This window comes from Octodon degus, unplaced genomic scaffold (genome assembly GCF_000260255.1).
Source record: "Octodon degus isolate 3935 unplaced genomic scaffold, OctDeg1.0 scaffold00240, whole genome shotgun sequence".
Taxonomy (NCBI): Eukaryota; Metazoa; Chordata; class Mammalia; order Rodentia; family Octodontidae; genus Octodon; species Octodon degus.
In genome coordinates this window covers 576186-596309 of record NW_004524816.1, presented here as the reverse complement: position 1 = coordinate 596309, position 20124 = coordinate 576186, and the positions used below count along the sequence as shown (strand labels likewise).

At 43.8% G+C, this 20124-nt stretch overlaps 1 protein-coding gene across 6 annotated transcripts in view; it reads right to left on the bottom strand.

Moving 5' to 3' along the window:
* Positions 1-20124, bottom strand: part of Bicc1 (BicC family RNA binding protein 1) — a 290776-nt gene that overhangs the window by 28916 nt on the left and 241736 nt on the right. For 5 of the 6 annotated variants that reach the window (XM_023706121.1, XM_023706122.1, XM_004645871.2 and 2 more), the window contains exons 4-9: positions 8972-9051; positions 6579-6737; positions 5029-5082; positions 4321-4515; positions 3863-4114; positions 1344-1475 (exon numbers count right to left, since the gene is read on the bottom strand). In XM_023706121.1, the coding sequence (XP_023561889.1) occupies positions 1344-1475; positions 3863-4114; positions 4321-4515; positions 5029-5082; positions 6579-6737; positions 8972-9051 (872 nt within the window). The remainder of the gene's footprint in view (positions 1-1343; positions 1476-3862; positions 4115-4320; positions 4516-5028; positions 5083-6578; positions 6738-8971; positions 9052-20124) is intronic. The other variant, XM_023706126.1, reaches the window with a different exon arrangement.

Genomic DNA, 20124 nt, shown 5'->3' with positions numbered 1-20124 from the left:
GTGACTTTGCAGTTCTCATCTAAAATTTGTCCCTGATGTCTGCTATTTGTTCCTGAACTACAATTTTCTTGTTCTTCTCTACTTGCATATGGATAAATACTCAAAAGGCTCTTCTGCCTTCATCATTTAGTCCTGGAGTCTGTACATCAGCCAAGTATAAGCTTCATAATGCTTTATATTTGCTAACTTTAAATTCACTATATCAGATTCAGAGAATCAGGGCTATTTTCCTTCAGAAATTTACAACAATGGAAGCCACAATTAATCAGTGTCTTATATTACCCTAGTATATTAGAGATTTCAACTTGTTTCAGATATATTTTTCTCTGAAACTTTCCATAAACTTAACACAGCTACATTTTATAAATTCTTTTACCTTGAAGTTTTTCTTTTTAAACATAGAAAACTGAGGTGACTACAGCACCTATGCATTTAGCACCTGGACAAAGGATTGATTTTCAGTGTCTGAGTTTTGCTGAGGAAAGGTGCACACCCCTCGTTCGCCTCCTGCGTGTACTCCCCTCCTCTGTCTCGCGTGCGCCCTGCAGGCAGCTCTCTGCACACATAAATGCAGGCTCCCCTCGGCAGCCACTGCCGTGCAGTCTGATCTCCTGTCTGGACCATCCTGGGTAAAAGTGCTGCCAGCGGGTGGAGCTCGAAGCAGCATGGCGCAGCGCACGCCTCCACAGGGGGTGCCAGGGCCCAGGGCGCTCTTCGGGCAGCACTGCCAGCTTTCACGGCATGAACTTCGGGACATTCCTCTCCTCTCGCATCCTCACCAGCACCTAATGTCAGATTTACTCCACTAATTTCCTTCCTGTATGTGAAATTACTGGAATGTTGCGACATCTCAGAGGAGAGGCTCAAAGAACGCATGAAAATCTTTCTGAAAAAGAAGGGGCAACTGTTCTTTAAAGCCTACGGTAACCACAGTGGCTAGGATATAGTGAGTAATTTAAGCATGGTTTTGATTGTGCTGGGTGTGTGTGCACATATACATGTACACATGTAACATACAAGGTAACGCTATCAACTCACTGGAGACAACAATAAAAAAATGTTAAGGTTACCAATTTTCAAATTAAAGGCAAAAAATTTACTCTGTCTTTTGCCTATATCTATAAAAAAACAACAGTAACTACTCCAAAACCAACAAACAAATATATAAAGAAAATGACCAACAATGAATGCTGCACAAACATATACTGATGTAGTTAAATGTGCAATGACATTATATATTGGGGTGTTAGTTCCTTGGACATGCAAACACACACTTTACATATGCAAAATAATGCTGCGTAGAACATGCACGACGGGCGACCCCAGCCTGGGCTCCTACCCACCTTGCTTGGCTGCTTTGGCTTTGGCTTAATACTGATGAAGACATCCAGGTGCTCCATCAGCTGCGTGATGAATTGCGGATCTACTTCAATTTCTTCCTTCATATCAAACATCAACACAAGAGGAAGACAGCCCTAGAGCACGTCAGGAGAGGACACACAGGATTTCATCACTTGAAGACCTGCTATCTGAACATGCTTACAAATGACACAATATTTTACAGATTTAAAGAGCAGAACAAAGTTTTAAAGCTAAGTTATCTACCTTCACACAGCTCGAAGGGCTGCATGGAAATAATGTGAAGAAGCAACTAGATGTCTTAAGTTTCCAGTTTGGGGGTTGTACTGTTTTTATTCACTCTCCCTCTTTGAAAATTCCTTCCTACTTTGACTTCAGCCTCACTGGTGATGGTAGAAATGAGATTCTCAACCACATCAAGGTGACCAGTCTTCCGCTCTTGCTCAAAAACTTGCATTTATTTTCCATTTATGTATTTGGCTCAGGGTCTCACTCCGCAGCTCGGACTCTCAGTGAGCCTCCTGTTTTCAGCCTCCCCACTGCTGAGATTTCTGGTGTGTGCCACCATGCCTGGACTCAATCACCAGCTCAGTGTGCCCCAGGGGTGGAACCAGCATGGCATGCAGGACTGGGGATCGAACCCTGGTCTCTGCACTTGCCACAGCAGGTGCTTAGTCTGCAGTGCATTTAAAATGCATTTTTAAAAAACTCCTCCTTTTGGCCCAGCCTCGCTTGTCTAGACAGATCTGCATGTCTGTGAACCTGTCCCTCTCCCAGGGCAGTGTGGCTTTTCACTATCTTTTCAAGGGACCCTGCTCTGGTCTGTACCATCAGAGGCCTCCTCAGCACTCCAAGTCATTCTTCTGTTCTGACACAGCTCAAGCTCGACTTCCTCCAGGCGGAGGACTGGCTCTTGTGCCTCCTTTGTCTACCTCTCGTCGGCACTGCAGCGTTTAGGGTAGACTCTCTCTGAAGCTTTCTTCCTGTCCCTAATCTACTGGGCTCAGGAGTCACATAACATGCCTCGTGATGTGTAGGATTCCACACATCTACGTGAAGAAGTTCCTGTGAAACATTAAAATATGTGCCACTTCACTGGTGGATAAAAGCAATTTTTCTAGGAATGCTATTATCTGAGAAGGCGATCAAATATAGGAAAAGCCTCGCTTGTCCCACACAGATCTGCATGTCTGGAAGCCTGTCCCTCTCCCAGGGCAGTGTGGCTTTTTACTGAATCCCTCCCTTCCTTCAATATTGCATAATACGATGTCTTCTTGTGCATCTATATTTTTGACAGGTATGATCACAGTATGCATACAGCTCCATAACTGCTCTAGATGCTGGAAAACATTTACTTACACTTTACTCAAAAATTACATCTAAAGAACTTACGAAAACATGAAGAGTTATTCTAACAATTCATAGCTATATGCATATGCTCCCTGACTGGTAGTTTGCTAGAAACAGCCTGATAAGATAAACTTGCCCCTAAAAGAAAACATTCACCAAAAATAAAGATCTTAAAATCATATTATAACCCTTCAGGATTAGAACAAACTTCCATCTGTCAGAATGGAATCAACGATACAAATGTGGATTTTGTGAAAGTTTCTCCAAAATGAATTCTGTAAGTTAATAATAACAAAGGTCACACCAAATGCTGACTGATTTAAATGTCACTAAAGGCTGAGCATTGAACAAGAGAATACAGTGGTATTTTTAATAAGAATACCTGGAAGCCCAGGAATATGCCCAGCTATTTTGTTACTATGTATTCCGCCTATGGCGTGGGATTTTAAATGAACATAGGAAGAAATACCATAAATTATAAATCAAAAGCAGCATTAAGCTAGAAATCTCCTGTTCTATTTTTAATAGGTATTACTCAAACTTAGGGCTTAAATTGTAATTATTTAATTAAATCAGAAATGTATGAAGTAAATAAATACTTTAGGCCACCAAGAGATATCTTTGAGGATAAAGGTTAATTACTATTTATACTTCTGTGCATTTTATTTATGTATTTGGTACAGGGTTTCGCTGCACAGCCCAGACCTGCAGTGACCCTTCTGCTCAGGCTCCCACGCACTGGCATGACAGGCATGCACAACCACATCCAGTTTCAGTGGTCAGCATGGTGTGCCCGGGGTTCCAGGACCAGCACAGCATGTGTCACTAGGACTGAACCTAGGTCCTTGCCTTGCCAGGCAGGCACTCAGACCACTGAGCTATCTCCCTAGCCCTATACTCTTCTGCTTAAATGGAAAACTTTTTTGTAAGTACACATCACACATTAGAACAATATATTTGATAAAAGTAATTACACTCTATCCATGCCACAGGACACAGTCGATTATTTTCCTATAACTGCTTGTGTTTAGTCGAAATTAAAACAGTACAAAGAGTGCTACGCCACTCAATATAATTCAGAAAAGTTTTTTAAATTAATTTTATTGAGAAACAAATTTTTAAATAAATTCCAACACTAACTTCAACGGCTTACCATGAGATATTGCCTTGCAAGGCAGACAGACTCAATGGTGCCCTGGAGGTAGACGGTGGATTTCTTCTGTGGACTGCTGGGATCGGGAAAGTGGATCTGAGCACCTGTGCGCTGCATGATGTGCTTGATGTTGCTCCCGTTCCGCCCCATCATGAAGAGGTGATGCTGCGCCGCGATGTCCAGCTGCGTGCTCACGGGGATGGCGGAGGCCAAGCTCCCCGCGAGGTGCTCCAGCAGCATGGCGGCTCCTTCCTGTCAGGGAGGGGCAGGGAAGCGGTCTGATAAACACAGCAGCTCATGTCGGCTGCACTTCTACCAGCTACGGAGAGACAGAATATGCGCTACAAACCCGAAGAACAGGAATGAATGTCGCAACATAAACAGTCTCACATCCCTTAAAAAATAAAACTGTCATGACTTGTATTCTTCGGATGTCAGGGACTATCTCGGGCGCTTACCTTCACAGCACTGGTGTTATTCTGAGACCCTCGGACTATGACAGTAGCACCATACAGGCGGGAACGCTGCTTAAATGACACTGAAATGTTGTAGGTCTGGGATATGTGCTGAATAGAGGGGGAATTGGGATCGGGCACTGGTTGGAGAATTCCAGCAATTGGTAACTCGAACATCAGCACCAAAGGAAGCAGCTCCTAGGAGACAATGACAAGACCCCACAGCGGACCATGAAACCGCTGTATGTTCAGAGATGTGACTAGTTCCTGAAGGTGGATTCATAACACGAGTTGTTCTTATGGTAAACCTCACTTTACATAGATCATGGGAAGTTTTTTTAAACAGAAGGCTTCTGCAAACTTTGAGTGGCTCTAACTTACACTGTCTGGGGCATTTGTCCTCAAGCTGCCATGTGATCATGTAAAGATCATCAGAGAAACTGAGTCCAGTGAAATTCAGATTTTCTAAGAAGTATCTTCAATAGAAAGAAATTTGTAAGTAAACTAGAACCTTATTTTTAAGGCTGACAATAAAATGTCACCAATGATAATTTAGATAATGGTTGTCAGAATGAAAGTGAAAACAGCCTTTGCTACTACTTCCTACTTAGTGAAGTTACTGGCTATAAAACAATAAAGGATAATATGTTAAAGCTTTATAATGCAAATGCTGTGACATCAATTTATATTATTAAAGTAAGAAATAGTTACCCGAATTCTAACTCGGGCAGATTCTACTCCTGCTGGTTGTCCTGCTATAGACACCTGAAAAAGAAAAAGAAAAAATAATAATAAAATGTGTGTGTATATATATATATATATATATATATATATATATATATCAAACTCACATTTGCTTTTCTAGCTATCTATACCTTTGTTACTCAAAGTGTGGTTCAGGGATAAACAGAATCAAATCAGGAGCTCATTAAAAATAAAAGCTCTCAGCCCTCAACTCCAATGTAGTCAGAATTTGCATCCATTTTTTAAAAATATATTTAGTACGGGGTCTACAGTATCTCACTACATAAATTGGACTTGTAGTGATCCTCCTGTTTTCAGCCCCCCAAGCGCTGGGATTATAGGTATGCACCACCACACCCAGTCAGTCGCTGTCTCAGTGTGCTGCAGAGGCAGGGCCAGCACAGCATGCTGGGGATCGAACCGTGGTCCTGGCACCTGCCTAAGCTTCAGTCTGTTGAGCTACCTGGCTGGGCCCAGAATCTGCACTCTACTGAGGTCTTTCTCCGTGATCTGCATCATGCCTTGCTCCAAACCTCCAAGTCCACACACCCTCGTGAAGTCATCATGCCCTCTGTATCCCTGGTCTTTTCACGATATTTTTCTCCCTTTTGTTTAAACTATACATGCTAGGTAGTTGGCAATACGCAATCACGTGGCTATACTAGGGACACGATGGAAGCCGCTGGCACGAATGCCACAGTGGACTGCTTTGTATCACTGGAAGCCCTAACAGGCTCGCCATCACTGCCCTGGGTTCTCAGACAGTGAGCTTCTTCTATGCCAGCGGTCAAATAATCAAGGCCCCAAAATGCACTTTTCTCCAGCTTCCACATGGGGCTCCCTGAGCCTTGGGGTAACACACAGATTAAAACGCTGCTGTCACATCAGGTGTGGGTGTGGGAGTACCGAAACACTGCTTACGCCTGTATGGTCACGCCACAGCAGCTATTAGATATTTTCATTTGTAGCAGGTCCCCATGAGTAATTATACAGAAAAGATGTCATCTGTGTGTCTGACAGCTTCTTGTCTTGTGATTAGTTTAGAAGAAAGAACATTTCCAAATAACGTATGTAATACTATCTGTTCTCCAAGTAGTGTAAGGGCCTGCGTATGGACAGCTGAGTTCCAAATAGAAGAACCGGGAAAACTGCACAGGGAAGGACACAGCTCAGTCGATGACCGAAGGGGCCTGGGCTGCCAGAGGCACTGCCTTTGCAGAGAGTCAGACTCGGGGGCCAGACGGCGTCCAGGCCCTCCCTGATGCACACACTCTCCTGGCTTTTCCTAGGGCTTTGGTCTGGTTCCTGCTTTCCACTGAGCATGAGGAGGGCCAGCGGAGGTCCCACTTGGACTCAAAGAAGCACTGTGTCCTCTGTCCCTGCAAGGGAGTCCTACCATCCATGCTGTGCGTCAGCTAAATGATTATATTTTGCGCTCATCATTCAAAGACGACGTTATTCTGAAGATTAAGTCTGCGCTTCAATCCATAAAAGCTGATGGGAAAAAGACACCTCACCTGGTTGCTTTTTTCTGCTTGGTTATTTCGGTTGGAGTCTGGAAAGTGGATGTGGCACCGCGTTTCTTCCATGACCTTTTTAATATTGTTGCCGCCTTTGCCGATGACATGCGAGTGCTCTGTGTGGGAAACATCCATCTTCAGTGTGACGCGGTTGCTCTGCGCAGAAATAACGTAGCCTTGTTAAATGCATAGAAAGGGAAAGAACAAACCCCTACAAACTTTGTCTTTGGTGATTTTTGTATTTACGAATGAGGCAACCTGGGCACAGTGGTACGCGCCTGCATTCCCAGCACCTGGGAGGCTGAGGCAGGAGGACAGCTGCGAGTCTGAGGCCAGCCTGGGCTACACTGTGAGCTCCAGACCAGCCCAGACTGCATCCTGAGACCCTGTCTCCAAAGACAAAACAAACGAAAATACAGAAATCCACTGGGAAAGGTCACAGGGTTCTTAGACAATACCAATCTAAAGTGCTCAATTCCCTGGCAAGTACAAGGTCCTGAGTTTCCTCCCAAGTAACATAAAATGCTCAATTTCTATCAACATCTCTGGTTTCTTAAAAAAAATTTTCATTTGAAGACAAGTATTGTCAGAAGAAACAGATATATTTTCAAGCAAGATAATCTTTTGGAAATTACTCTTTAAGTAGAATAAGCTATAACTACAAATAAATTATTTTTTAAGGACATTATTAATAAAGTATTTAATTCAAATACCCTAAAACTGATGAAAACATAATTCTAAGACTAAAGATATGGAAATTATAGGAGAGTGGAACTAAGAGGAAACTAGGAATCAATGTAACGCTCCAAACTCCGACTGAGGAAGCACTTCTAAGCCCGGCCTCACCACCTGCGTGCTGGCGCGGGGAGCCTCCCGCACGGGTCTGCTCGGAGGGGCAGGGAAGAAGGAGCAGGCGGCACACGGCGAGGAGCTCGGCTGTGTTATCACAAGGCGGGATTACTAACACAGTGGTCACACTGAAATTGATGTATTAAATTTTAGGAAATTTAGTCTTCTAAAACTCTTTTTTTTATTTTCTGTATTTAGTGCAGGGTCCACGGGGTCTCACGACACAGACTGGACTCAGAGTGATTCTCCTGTTTTCAGCCTTCCAAGTGCTGGCATTTCAGGCGTGTGCCACCACGCCCAGTCTCAATCGCTGTCTCAGTGCACCCGGGGGTGGGCCGGCACAGCCCACTGGGACCTGAACCTGGCCCTGTGCTCTGCCAAGCAGGTGCTTTCCTCTGCTGAGCTATCAGGTCGGCCATTAAAACTCTAATTTACAAGATTGTTATGGAAATTCTAAGACTGTTATGGAAATTCCATAGTCCTCAAGGTAAGATTTCCATGACTTATGAAATTCCATAGTCCTTAAAGTAAAAATTTAAAAGTCTAAGCATAACAAAATATTTTTAAAAAACTGGTAATTTTAAACCTTCTGAGAATCTTAAATTCTCAACTTACATTCAATAAGTGTTTTGACTTTTAAACTTAATTCTTTCCATTTAACTTTGGAAATATAGGAAAGGAGCCTTGCTTTTCAGCAATATTCTAAAGCATTTAATGATTGTAAGATAAATAATTCCTAAAAATATTTTTAAGAAGAGTAATAACAAAAAAAAATAAAGAAAAAAAAGAAGAGCTCAGAGATCATTTCAATAAGTGAAAAAAAAAAAAAAAAAAAAAGAATTAGCCTAGATGTGAATCCTTCCCATACCAGCTCTGTAATTTGAAGAAATTGTTTAATACTTAATATTTAATAATAACTGTGCTGAGTTAGGAGCATTTAACAACACACTGTACATGGGTCTATACTATGATTGTTAAATGTAAAGTGCGCAGCAAAGAGACTGGAATACAATAAGTGATTTAGGTGAGCTTAATTCTCACATGTGGTACAGATTTCCAAGTACTCAAACATCCTTTTTATCAATCTAACACCTGCACTGAGAGTAGGAGACAGAGGACAAAACTGCACACAACTTCATGCCACTGCATGCTAAGCAGAGTGACAGAGAAGGTCATTCTGGCTCCTGCTGGCATCACAGCGGCAAGGACACTGAGTCCTACAGTCATTGTCACTTACACTGCACTAACCAGGCTGTCTACTGCTGGAGGTAGCAATACACATAAGCACACATACACAAATCCACATGCACAGACATGTTTGTGGGCGTGTGTGCATATGTACATGTCTCTCAGCTACTCAGGATCAGAGAAGCTGTTCAAATATTAAACTGAACTTTACATGGACTGGAGAATCGCAAGTGCTATTTTGAGATGCACCACGGTTTTCTCCTGCCCTTTCTTCACCAAATGGTTCCTCTAACCTGGCAAGAAGTAGCCCCTGTGGAGACAAAGTGCTGACGTCCGCAAGTCCTCACACTTACTTTGGTGTCTAAGACAGACATGATCATTTCCTTGGCTTCCTTAACATCTTCTTTCCTTCCAGAAACCTTAATATGGGGATCTATAAGAAATCAGAAACAGGGCTCAGATAAAACTCTCAAACTTTTCCCAGCTTAAAGCTTATGCTACAGTGTGAGAAAGGGGATCTGGGTGTGGTGCTGTACGCCTGTAATCCTAGCCAAAGGCAGAGCGCAAGTTCAAGACTGGCTAGGGAAACTCAGTGACTTAGTGAGACCTTGTCTCAAAATTTTTAAAAATAATAATAATAAACAGAAAGGGCTAGGGATACAGCTCAGTGCAAAGGCCCAGGGCTCAAGCATCAGTATTTCTCTCTCCCTCTTCCTCCTTCCTCTCTTTCTCACTCCCCCTGTCTCTTTTACACACACACACACACACACACACTCCATAATAAACTATTTCACTGTAGATATGCTATCACTGTAGGAAAAAACAAGCATATGGAAGATATTCAAATTGTGCTTTAACCTGTATCTTGTTTCCTTTTGAAAACTGGCTATTTAATTTTTTTGGCAAAATAAGCACATTTATTAATGGTAAAATATATCAAATAATTATTTTTAAATAAGTGAGGTATCTATAAACTTATTTATCAGTCTCCTGCTGAATTCCAGACCCTTTCTGCATTTCCTTTCACTCTGCAGTGCTGGGGACTGAAGCCAGGGCCTCGCGCACGCTGGGCACACAGTGCGAACTACATCCTCCCTGTAGGGTTTAAATACATGGATTTATATTTTTTCTATATCACAGCCTTGTGATGTTCTTCACAGCAGAAACTGAAACCTGAAGTCACAATTCAGTAATTTATGCCTGAAAAATCACCCATATAGTCATTAGAATCCAATGTCTTCTGACTCTGATCCGCACTTCAATGATAAGGCATCTTTCTTGACAGGTTAGGGAGGAGAGAAAACAATTTTCATTCAGAAATGTTTAACTTTACCCAGAATTCATACTGAGTGACTAATATGTGCTGCAACTACTATCTGTTATTGAATTACATACAGGCAAGCCTTCAGTCACTGCACAAATATTTCTAAACATTACACTGGCATGCTCCAAGGACGTGCAAGTGAGGACAAAAGCCACTGTCCACAAGAGAGCTTACAGCCTTCTATAGGGAGATAGAAATAAATCAAACGGGCCAGGGAGACAGCTCAGAAGAATAAGTGCCTGCCTGGCAAGCGCAAGGTCCTGAGTTCAATCTCTGGTACTGTAAAAAAAGAAAAGAAAAAAAAAAATCAAATATATTACTTAATATATTGAATTATAAATCTTATTTTTTAAAAAAGGAAGACAAGACAGAAAGGTCACGAATACCAGTCACAGGAAGGAGAGAGGACAACAGACTCATTGAAAAAATGAGATCTGGGCAAAGCTATCAGCAGGGGCAAAGTGTGGCTGAGACCAATGGGATCGGCCTCATGGAGGAGGGCAGTGGCGCCCGAGGCCACAGCGTGAGAAGAGCTTCACTGTGCTCTGCAATTAGGTTGCCAGGTCATCCAGCACCCCGAGAGCCTGGCCTGGCCCAGACCAGGACCATTTTGAGGAAACAGCAAATTCCACACCTGTCAGCACTAGTGACAAAGCTGAATGACCAAGAGAATTTCTTACAGCTGTCATGTCACTGAGACCCTCATCCCTCTTGAGGCCCAATCCACAGTGACTTTTTGGTTGCATCGTTTATGAGTAGCACAAGTCAGAGACAGTGCCAGCGAATGTTTCCTGAGGACCTTTCACATGTAGCACTGCCTGAGGCCTTGACTTCTTCGAAAGCGCTATTTCTCTGCAGTGGGGAGCCAGAGTCATCAGGCAGGGGCTTGCTCCGAGCCCCATATGTCCCCCAATCCTGTGGTCTCCATATCCCCATCCCACAAGCCAAGTAAAGATGGACGCCTGGGTGACTGACAGACAAGGACAGAGAGAGGAACAGAGAGAAGCAGAGGAGGAGGAGCAAGAGATTGAGAAACAGAGGGGGCAGGCAGGTGGGCAGAGGAGGAAGAAAGGGGAAGCCATTTTCTTAAAGCCACTGCTCTCAGGAGCAGGCCGGTGAGGTCACAGTTAACAGCCACACACCAGGAAGCCTCAGAGTTCAAGAATGTGGGCCTTGGCCTTGGGGGAACCCTCAAACAGCTGTGCTTGATTTGAGTCAGAGCCATCACCTCCAGCAGGGACCCCTCCCTGGACTGCTTCCTGGAGGCTGCTCCTAGCCTCAGGCGCTGCTCCTTGTCCTGTTCTGTAATCCCTCCTCTGAGGCTTGCCCTGTCAAGAGGACCAGGCTGTGAGAATCAAAGGCCCTACAGGCTGCTCAAATCTTTCTGAAATTTTTAAGTATTAGGCGTTGTAAGCCAAGCGATCTAGAAGCAGAATACAAGAGACACCCAGCTGCAGAAGCCTGGCGAAGGCACACTGCCCCCTTCCCACTGCGCCTGCACAGGGCTAAGGCGGTTCTCTCGGCATGGCACACCATCCACAGGACGCATACAGTTAAGTTAGCCCACCTTGGCCGCACTTCCTTGATTTATTCTTACCATAGCCACTGTGACCTCCTCTGGGAAATATTTGCTGGAAGAGCTGTTTATACTCAAGCTGTCAACTTTGGCTTGCGTTTCTACAGGCTGATGTTGGGGTAACTGTAGTGAAGAGCATCACTATCCCTAGGGTGCTGCGAGGCCAGTGTTCTGAGAACCACCTGTGCCTCAGGCTCACCTGCAGCAGCTGCTAAAACGCAGGTTCCCTGAGGCCCCTGGGACCGACCTCTTACTGCCTTGCCACATCTACATTCTTATTGGCTTAAAGATGCACAAGAAAAGATGAAGGCACAGGAGAACTTTAACTCTAATCTTCATATTTTGGCTCAATATGCATGACAGAATGCTTCTCAAGGATATGTACATATTTTTCTCATACCCCCCCCAAAAAAAAAGAATTAGCAGTAAGTACTGAGAGGTCTAATAACCTGCCCAGGTAGATAATCACATTAAAATCCCTGCACACGTGTAGAGGGGCAGGGAGCCGCAGATCCAGTTGAAGGCAAAATGGACTGCACCCCTTCTGCAGCAAGACAACAAACCCTCAATGGAAAGTAATTTATTTCAAAGCGAAAGAGCACCATCTAGTGACCACAAAGTAAGTTATCAGCAACCACAGAGACTCCTGTGTGTGCACTCGTGCAGTCACCGACCTGTAACCTCCAACTGGCTCCAACTGGCTCCAGGATTTGAATCAGTGCTTTTTGCGGGGAAAGTGGTTATTCTTTAAATAGCCAAGCTCCATAAGAACACAAAAGACCAATCCTGCCCAATCTCTGGCTTGAGCCACCAAGATAGCTCGTGGTGCATTTTCCACTCCTTCCACTCTTGCTTAGAAGACACGCGGGACATCTTAGTTCAGGCTGAACGGAGCTTTCCTCAACTCCTGAAACGCGGTGCCTGTGACAGGCTAGAGCGCAAACCTAGCTGTCAGGCCCTCCGCAAGGGACTGACTTTCATTTGATCTGTAACTCTCTGACAGAAAAATCAAAGTATTAACTGAATTAATAGACACAAAAATGAAAATAAAAGCCAGGCAGTAAGAGCCCTAGAAGACAGTTAGGGATTTAGGGAGTTAGAATATACTTCCTCCCTCCCCCAAATTAATTACTTTTATGAAAAACTCAATTTAGACATGAAAGTTTTGAGATTTTACTCTAAAAATACTACTCACTGTTCTATAACTAACCCTCAAGCTCCCTGAACACAAGGAATCACATCTCAGTTTCTTAAAATCTGGAGTAGAACTGCAGCAGTTGATGCCAAGCTCGCTGCTGCTGCAGAGAGCGCCAGCTCCCGTGATGGGAAAGGCAGACGGCACAGACGGCAGCTCCGGGAGGGCCGAGACCCCACAAGGCGGCCGGCAGCTCCGGGAGGGCCGAGACCCCACAAGGCGGCCGTGCGTCTTGCATTTGCTGGAATCATACAGCTTCAAAGATCCTGACCTTCCTACCCGAGTAAAAACACTGAGATACAGACAGACCCATGCAGATTACCGGTCTGTGTGCTCCTGCCTCGCTGTCTGCTCACGGGTCTCCCAGGACACGAGGAGGACAGGTGGCCATCCAACCTGCACCACATACCAGGAAGCCATAGTGACTATGCACAGGTATGGACATTTTATCTGTGTATGCTGAAAACAAAATGAAAGTGTACCTTTCTTTTTATAAAGTGAAGACTTTATAAAATGCCTCTTACGACTTCCATCTGAAATTCATTAGAATTTGATAAAGCAACAATTCTTGGGCTGGGGAGACAGCTCAGTAGAGTAAGGCCAGGGAAGCGCAAGGGCCTGAGTTCAATCCCTGGTTCCACCAAAAAATACATATATATTTTTGTAAGAACGGCTGCTAACCACATTTTCAATGAAAATAAATATTTTAAAAAGCTCAGACACTTTTATAAACTTAGTTTATGGTTTTAAAAGATTATCTCCTGGTATTCTGCTTTCTGCTCTTTGGTTTTCCTTCCGGGAAACATTCCCACCCGTAAGAACACTGCAGAACAACTGCCTTCCCCTCTGCTCAAACCTCAGTCTTTCCCCTTGCTCCTGTCCCATAGCAAAAGCTACAGGAAATCCTCACGTCTGCAGTTCGTGTTTCTTACTCTGCAGAAGCAGCGTGCTACTGACACGTGATGACCTGAATCTCCGTCTCCCACAGCGCTCTGCAGCTACTTCCTGCCTCACTGGCTTGCACTGAGCTGAAGGCCCAGCTCCCAAAACGCAGGCTTCCGTTTGTGGCACATTCTGCTTTCACTCAGACCAGCCCAAAATAAAAGCACCACGTTACAGTTGCATGTCTGCTTAAGAGGAAGAAGTCTCGTAGCATGGCCTGAACTGAGGAGGGCTGTAGTACATTTTTAGCACAGCAACAAACCAGCAAACTAGCCCTGTATCCATGAAGAGAAAGACAGTTGACAAAATTCACTCTCATTTTATTTCCAGTTGATTTTCTTCCTGCTGTGTAAGCCACAGAAGCATTGGTCCGGGCCCAGATCTATCGGGGTGGCAACGTGGACCACCAAGAGGGCCACAGGCCCAGCTGCCTCTGTGACTGCCCAGCGCAAGGAGGCCGGCAGTTATCAAGCAGAAATGACTAACATTTTATTCCGATTGAGCACAATGTAATGAAAGGCTTAGGATTAGAAGTGCTTCAACTTTGAGTCTTTTCAGCTTTGGGGATACTGGCATACACATAATGAGATATCCTGAGTACAGGGATCCAAGTTTGCAAAAAATCTGTTTTTGTTCCTTGCACACTTTGAACAAAGGCCCCTGGGCAACACTTTGCCAAGTTTTCAGCGCACCGGTGTCCAAATGCAAACATTACGTTGTGGTTTTCACTCATGGCATCGTACTGATTGAGAGCATTTGAGCTTCTGCAACATTTCAGCTTTTCAGCTTCAGGATGCTCTGCTTGTATTCAGGACTTTTTTTTTTTTTTTTTTTTTTTTCCAGTACCGGGGATTGAACTCAGGGCCTTGCGCTTGCCAGGGAAGCACTTCTACTGAGCCATCTCCCCGGCCCAGATTCAGGACTTTTGTCAGTCAGTATACAGCTAGCTCAGGAAGAGCCCAGGGATCCTATGGCTCTGGCTGCCTTAGAGTTACACAGGGCAAGGCCAGGCACAGCACAGTACAGCACACGAATGCATGCACTGTTAATGGCTTTGACTCCGCAGTCTGTTTCGCTTTTCCTTCCCTTGGTGATGGGAAGACATGGAGCCCAAGGCCAAGCCCATGAGCCACTAACACACTCTGCCACCCTGAAAAACATCACTGGCTTTTGGAGTTTCTTTGGAAGAAAATTTAGGGCTAGGGAGATAACTCAGTGGCATAAACACCTGCCTGGCAAGTGCAAAGTCCTGAGTTCAATCCCCTGTACCACACCAAAAAAAAAAAAAAAAAAAAAAAAAGAAAGAAAGAAAGAAAGAAAAGAAAATGGAAAAAATAATAACAGGGAATTCTGTTGGACCATTCACTGGATTAAAGCAATACTATAAGTTCTTAAATCAAACTAATCTAACAAGCAAGTTTGTCTTACAACATCTAGGTATCTCATAGACTTACAGTTGGCTCAAGCTGTAGGCAAGAAACAAAAATAAGACACAGTGTGAGTCCTGCCCCTGGATACAGGTCAGCCTTGAAACCTTGGCAATGGAGGATGACAGTAATCTGGTTTTTTGCGCCATCCTGCACACCCAAAGAACACGAGACTTTACAACAGTGTCAAAAAGTAGTGTTTGTTCCACTGAGTTTCGTGAATGATGTGCGGCTATGGACAAAACACACACACAGACAGCCCCGTAAGACTGATTCTACCTCAAACCCTGCTTGAACTGAGCTCCACTCAGCGCTAGAGGCTTGCTATCTTGATCACTCTTCCTTTAGGTTGGCAGGTCCCCCTGATGGCCAGCAAAAGGGAACTCAACTGATGGCACCTGGCCACCATTCATGTTTTCTGGTAAACAGTAAGTTTCCCCTGGCCTCCTGAGAAATATACTTTCCTGTTTAAATAAAAACAACATAGGTCAAAGTGTCCTACGAATATCACACTTGGAAAACGCAGATACAGACTTTATAAAAAAAAGAGAAAACTGACTGACTAAACCTAACTGGCAGTGGTTTTAAAAGAATGAAGCGGGATGATAAGTAATCAATGTACTTTCTCCTTATTCTGCAGCCAGTAAGATTCTAGATTCTTTCAAGGAATTCATTGACAAGAAGAATTCTAATAAACGGAGTTAGAAGAGCAGGAGTGTTCCTAATGGGGTAGAGGAACCCAAGCTGCATGTGTTTAAGTCAAAATGGGCTGAGCAACCCTAATGTGTCAGAGCATACAAATGAGACCGAGACAGGACAGAGCCAGCTGCTGTAAGTGCACCATACCACACCACAGCATCTGAAACAGAGAAAAAAAATCTCCTTACACAAAAATCCTCTTTACTATTCAACTAAAAGAGGAGCTGAGTAACAGTACAGTGAGCAATGCAAAAACAAACATTTTAGACTTAAAACCCAGTTCTCATGAGAATAATGCTCCCCCCCCCATGTGTACAATCAGTCTAAACACTGTGAGGTCTCATTTCTTCCTATTACAATTTTACTCAGCAAAAGAAAACTAACCTGCAACAAGGAAAGCATATTCTTGGCATGATGATGACACAAGTCAGCTAAAAGAAAGAAAACGCAGCACGTTTAGGACACCGCTCAGCTCTACCGGATGGCCATGACCGGAAGTGAGGTGCTCTCATCGGCACAGTTATCACCATGGCAATGACTGAGTCAGGCAGGTTCTGGCTTTGCCACAGCACAGACCAGGTGACACACTCTCGTACCCAGATGGAGCCCATGGGCCCCTCCAATCCACTGAGGAGGAAAGAGCTACCAGCTTGGGGATACCCAAAAGTAGCCAAAAAGACAGAGGCCTGCTGCTGATGAAATAGTGGCCTTTCAACATCACCAGCAATAAAAGGGCTCCAAATACAATGATGCTATGCAAGTAAAATTCTTCTGCACCGATCTTCCAATTTTAGGAGGAGATAAGGCATACGCTGCACACATGCCTCATCTCTGGTCAGATTTATATGTGACTTATCAAAGTAGTTTATTAGATAGGAAAGTTATTAGGACTCAGTGAGGACCTAGCAATAATCTCAGAAAACAACAATGCAAACAAAGTTGGAGGCAGAACCAAGGCACACCAGACAAAGTAATCAAGAACACATGCACTAGAGGATGAGAGAACTGAAATCAGAGAGACCACTTCATCTCATAAATGATTTTATCTTATGTGGTGTAAACTAATCTCCCAGCAACACCTCAGAACTGCTGCGCAGGTAGAAGAAAGGTATTTAAAAATCCAAAGCCCAAGAGAAGTGTAGCCTCAGAAGAGGGTGGCAAGGGAAAGTTAGCCCAAAGCACCTTAATCAGACTCCTTCAGCCTTCCGCGCCCAAGCTCTGTTCCAGAGGTGAGGAGGAAAAGGAGGAGGAGGAGGAGGAGGAGGAAGAGGAGAAAGAGGAAGAGGAGAAAGAGGAGGAGAAGGAGGAACGAAAACCAAGCGCCAGGAGATGCTCTGGAGCCACTGAATGACTTGAACGTAAGTTCTGCACAGAGCCCAGGCAGAGCTAGGTTCCTGCAAGGGAGGCTGCTGTTCATGTACGTGCACACGCGGGACAGCGGCTCTTGTGGTATGGGGAACAAAGCCCAAGTGACGAGGGGAAAGAAACTCCCAACCTGTTAGATGTCCGGGACAAGTTCATATTCTCTAAAGCCGAAGAATGAATTTTAGGAAAAATGGGGGTTAGGAGCAAGAATATATTCATTGGGGAAAGAATGCTTCTGTCCGAGAGAGGGACAGAAGGGGACCCAAGTGGGTCACCAAGGGCCCTACCTTTTCTAAGGATTTATTTACAGAGCCAGTCCAGGACATGAGGCAGGTTCCATGTGGGAAAAATGGGAAATCACAAGGTGGGCATGAGGAGGGACAAAACTGTGGCCAACCAGTAAGAGTACTTACTACAAGTGCTCAGGTAAAACCGATTAAATCAGGATCAAATGAAGAAGTGAGTCACAGCAAGCGGGCATGAATCCCAGAGAACAGGAACTTTTCTGTAGCGGGTCATGTTCGTGGCTCTTCCTGCCTTTCTCAAGGTGACAGAAACCTATTTAGAGTACCAATCCCTGGTGCCTACTCTTAGGAAGAACGTGGGTGCATTTGTCTTATCTTAAGCTCTGGTCACCATGGAGCTGCCTGTCTCCCCACAGTTACGGCATCCTGTCTTCTGCACCGGCCCATTTGAGGGCCCAGCCCCATCTGACCGCCTCTATTTCTATCTAACTGAGTTGCCTGCAGCACAAACACCACCACAAGATTAAAAAGCAGCAGCACAAGGACCCAGGATGCAGAGGGGGATGGAAAAGAGACCCCAGCCAGATACCAGCGACTAGAATGACTGCCGAGTCCTTGCCTCACACTGGCTGGTCCTTCCGATCAAGGAAGGACATAAGCGTGGGGCTGGAGAAGAGCAGCAACCACAGCACCCTGGGAAACTGTGCTGATGTAGCAAGTTACACAACAGCTTCTCGGGGCCAGAAGGGAGTGACCTTCACCACTCTCCAAGGAATACTGATGTTCACAGTGCTCACGACAGGCCCCAGAGGTACTGCCTGTGGTCTAAATCCAAGGCACTGCAGAATGGTCCTTTTTCTTCTCTTCTTCTCCTCTTATTCCTCCTTCCCTCTTTCCCTCCCCCTTTCTCCTTTTCTTTTTGCCAACAGCTGGGATTATTCACAAAAACACTTAGCACACAATGCTGGCTGCCATCACAGGCTACTCCACCATGTGCTGAAGGGTTCACACAGAGGAACAGCAAAGTCCTGAAATAAAGATGCGACCACACCATTCGACTGAATCCTTGCATCATTCCTGAGAGAAAAATAACTGAAAAATTTAAAAGTTCTATCTCTTCAAGACATTCCAGGCACCATGAAGGGAGTTGTAGGAAATAGCAAAACTCTAAGGAATTTAGTTCTAAAAACAACTTAGCAAATTTAGACTGGCATTGAAATTCTTCACCTTTCTCATTATTTTTGTAAGATTCAGGGAGAAATGTCATCTGGCATTATGAAAAGGGGATAATTGGGGGGGGGGCAGGGAGATAACTCAGCAGCATAAGTGCCTGCCTGGCAAGCACAAGTACTGAGTTTGGTCCCCGCTACCCCTCCCACCTGCCTCCCAAAAAAGAACAGGAGCTAATTACAGGTCCTGACTGTGCATTAAATACTCCATTTCAAGCTTGTGCATGAACCAATTGGAAAATTTCGCAAAATTTACATGTGTCTGACTTAAAAAATTATCATTTGGGAAATAACTACCGACCGAAACTTCCTTCACACTCTCATTAGATGACCTGAGTAGCTCGCTGCTCATAGCTTTCCATGAGGCACATCACCCAGCAACAGTACTCCCCTCCTCCTCTCTGGGTACATATTATTTACTTCTTTCACACCTTTTGGTACCTGATTCTCTTTATTATAAGCCAAAAGCCTTAATATGTCAGTCTTAAGAGTCTTATTATCTTCAGAAGGGATGGTGCATATTTCAAATAATCAAAATAGTCCTTTGTTTTTCTTATTAAAAATGGCTGAAGTTCCTTTGAGGCCCCAAAATTTCTACTTCAAGATTCAGCACACACTTATCCAAAGTGAATATTCCTACTTAAATCATCATGTTTCCAGTGCTGGAGATCAAGCCTGCTTTTTAGGTATGCTCAGCAAGAGCCCTGCCACGAAGCTGCACCCTCAGACCCCTACATAATGTAAATAATAAAATTTTGTGATTTTAATAATTTAAAATGAGCATTTCTTTTAAGGACAAAAAGGCACTTCTTTTAGAAAATTGCAGAAAATAAACATTATTTGCAAAGGGCAATCAATTAATCCTCTTTGTAAGAAGACTTGATATTTTAAAATAATTTATATCTATACAAAGAATATCTATAAACTAACACAAAACATTTTCTCATAGAAAAATGAGAAAAAGGCATGAATAAGTACCTCCATAGAAAATAGTAAACTAATATTGTATATGAATATGATTAAACTTCAACATTTATCATTTTAGTTGATAAAACTGAGGATGCTTTTAAATTTATAAGGTCAAGAAAGGACAAAGCTAAATACTACAGCATACTACTGATGAAAATTAACAGCACTGGTGTAAGATGTCTGGGAAACAATTTGGAAATATTTATGCTTTTGGGTTGTTTTTGTTTTTGTTTTTGTTTTTCCTGGAACTGGGGATTGAACTCAGGCCCTTGCGCTTGCCAGGCAAACGTTTATTCTACTGAGCTATCTCCTTAGCCCTGGAAATATTTATGAAGAACCATAATAGTATGATTCATCTTAAGAATACACACATAGGGGGCCGGGGATATGGCTCAGTGGAATAAGCACTTGCCTGGCAAGCACAAGGGCCTGAGTTTAATCCCTGGTTCTACAAAAAAAAAAAAAAAAAAAAAAAAAGAATACATACATATTAGAGGAAGAAAAGGAAAACAACCAGATTAATAGTTTTTACATG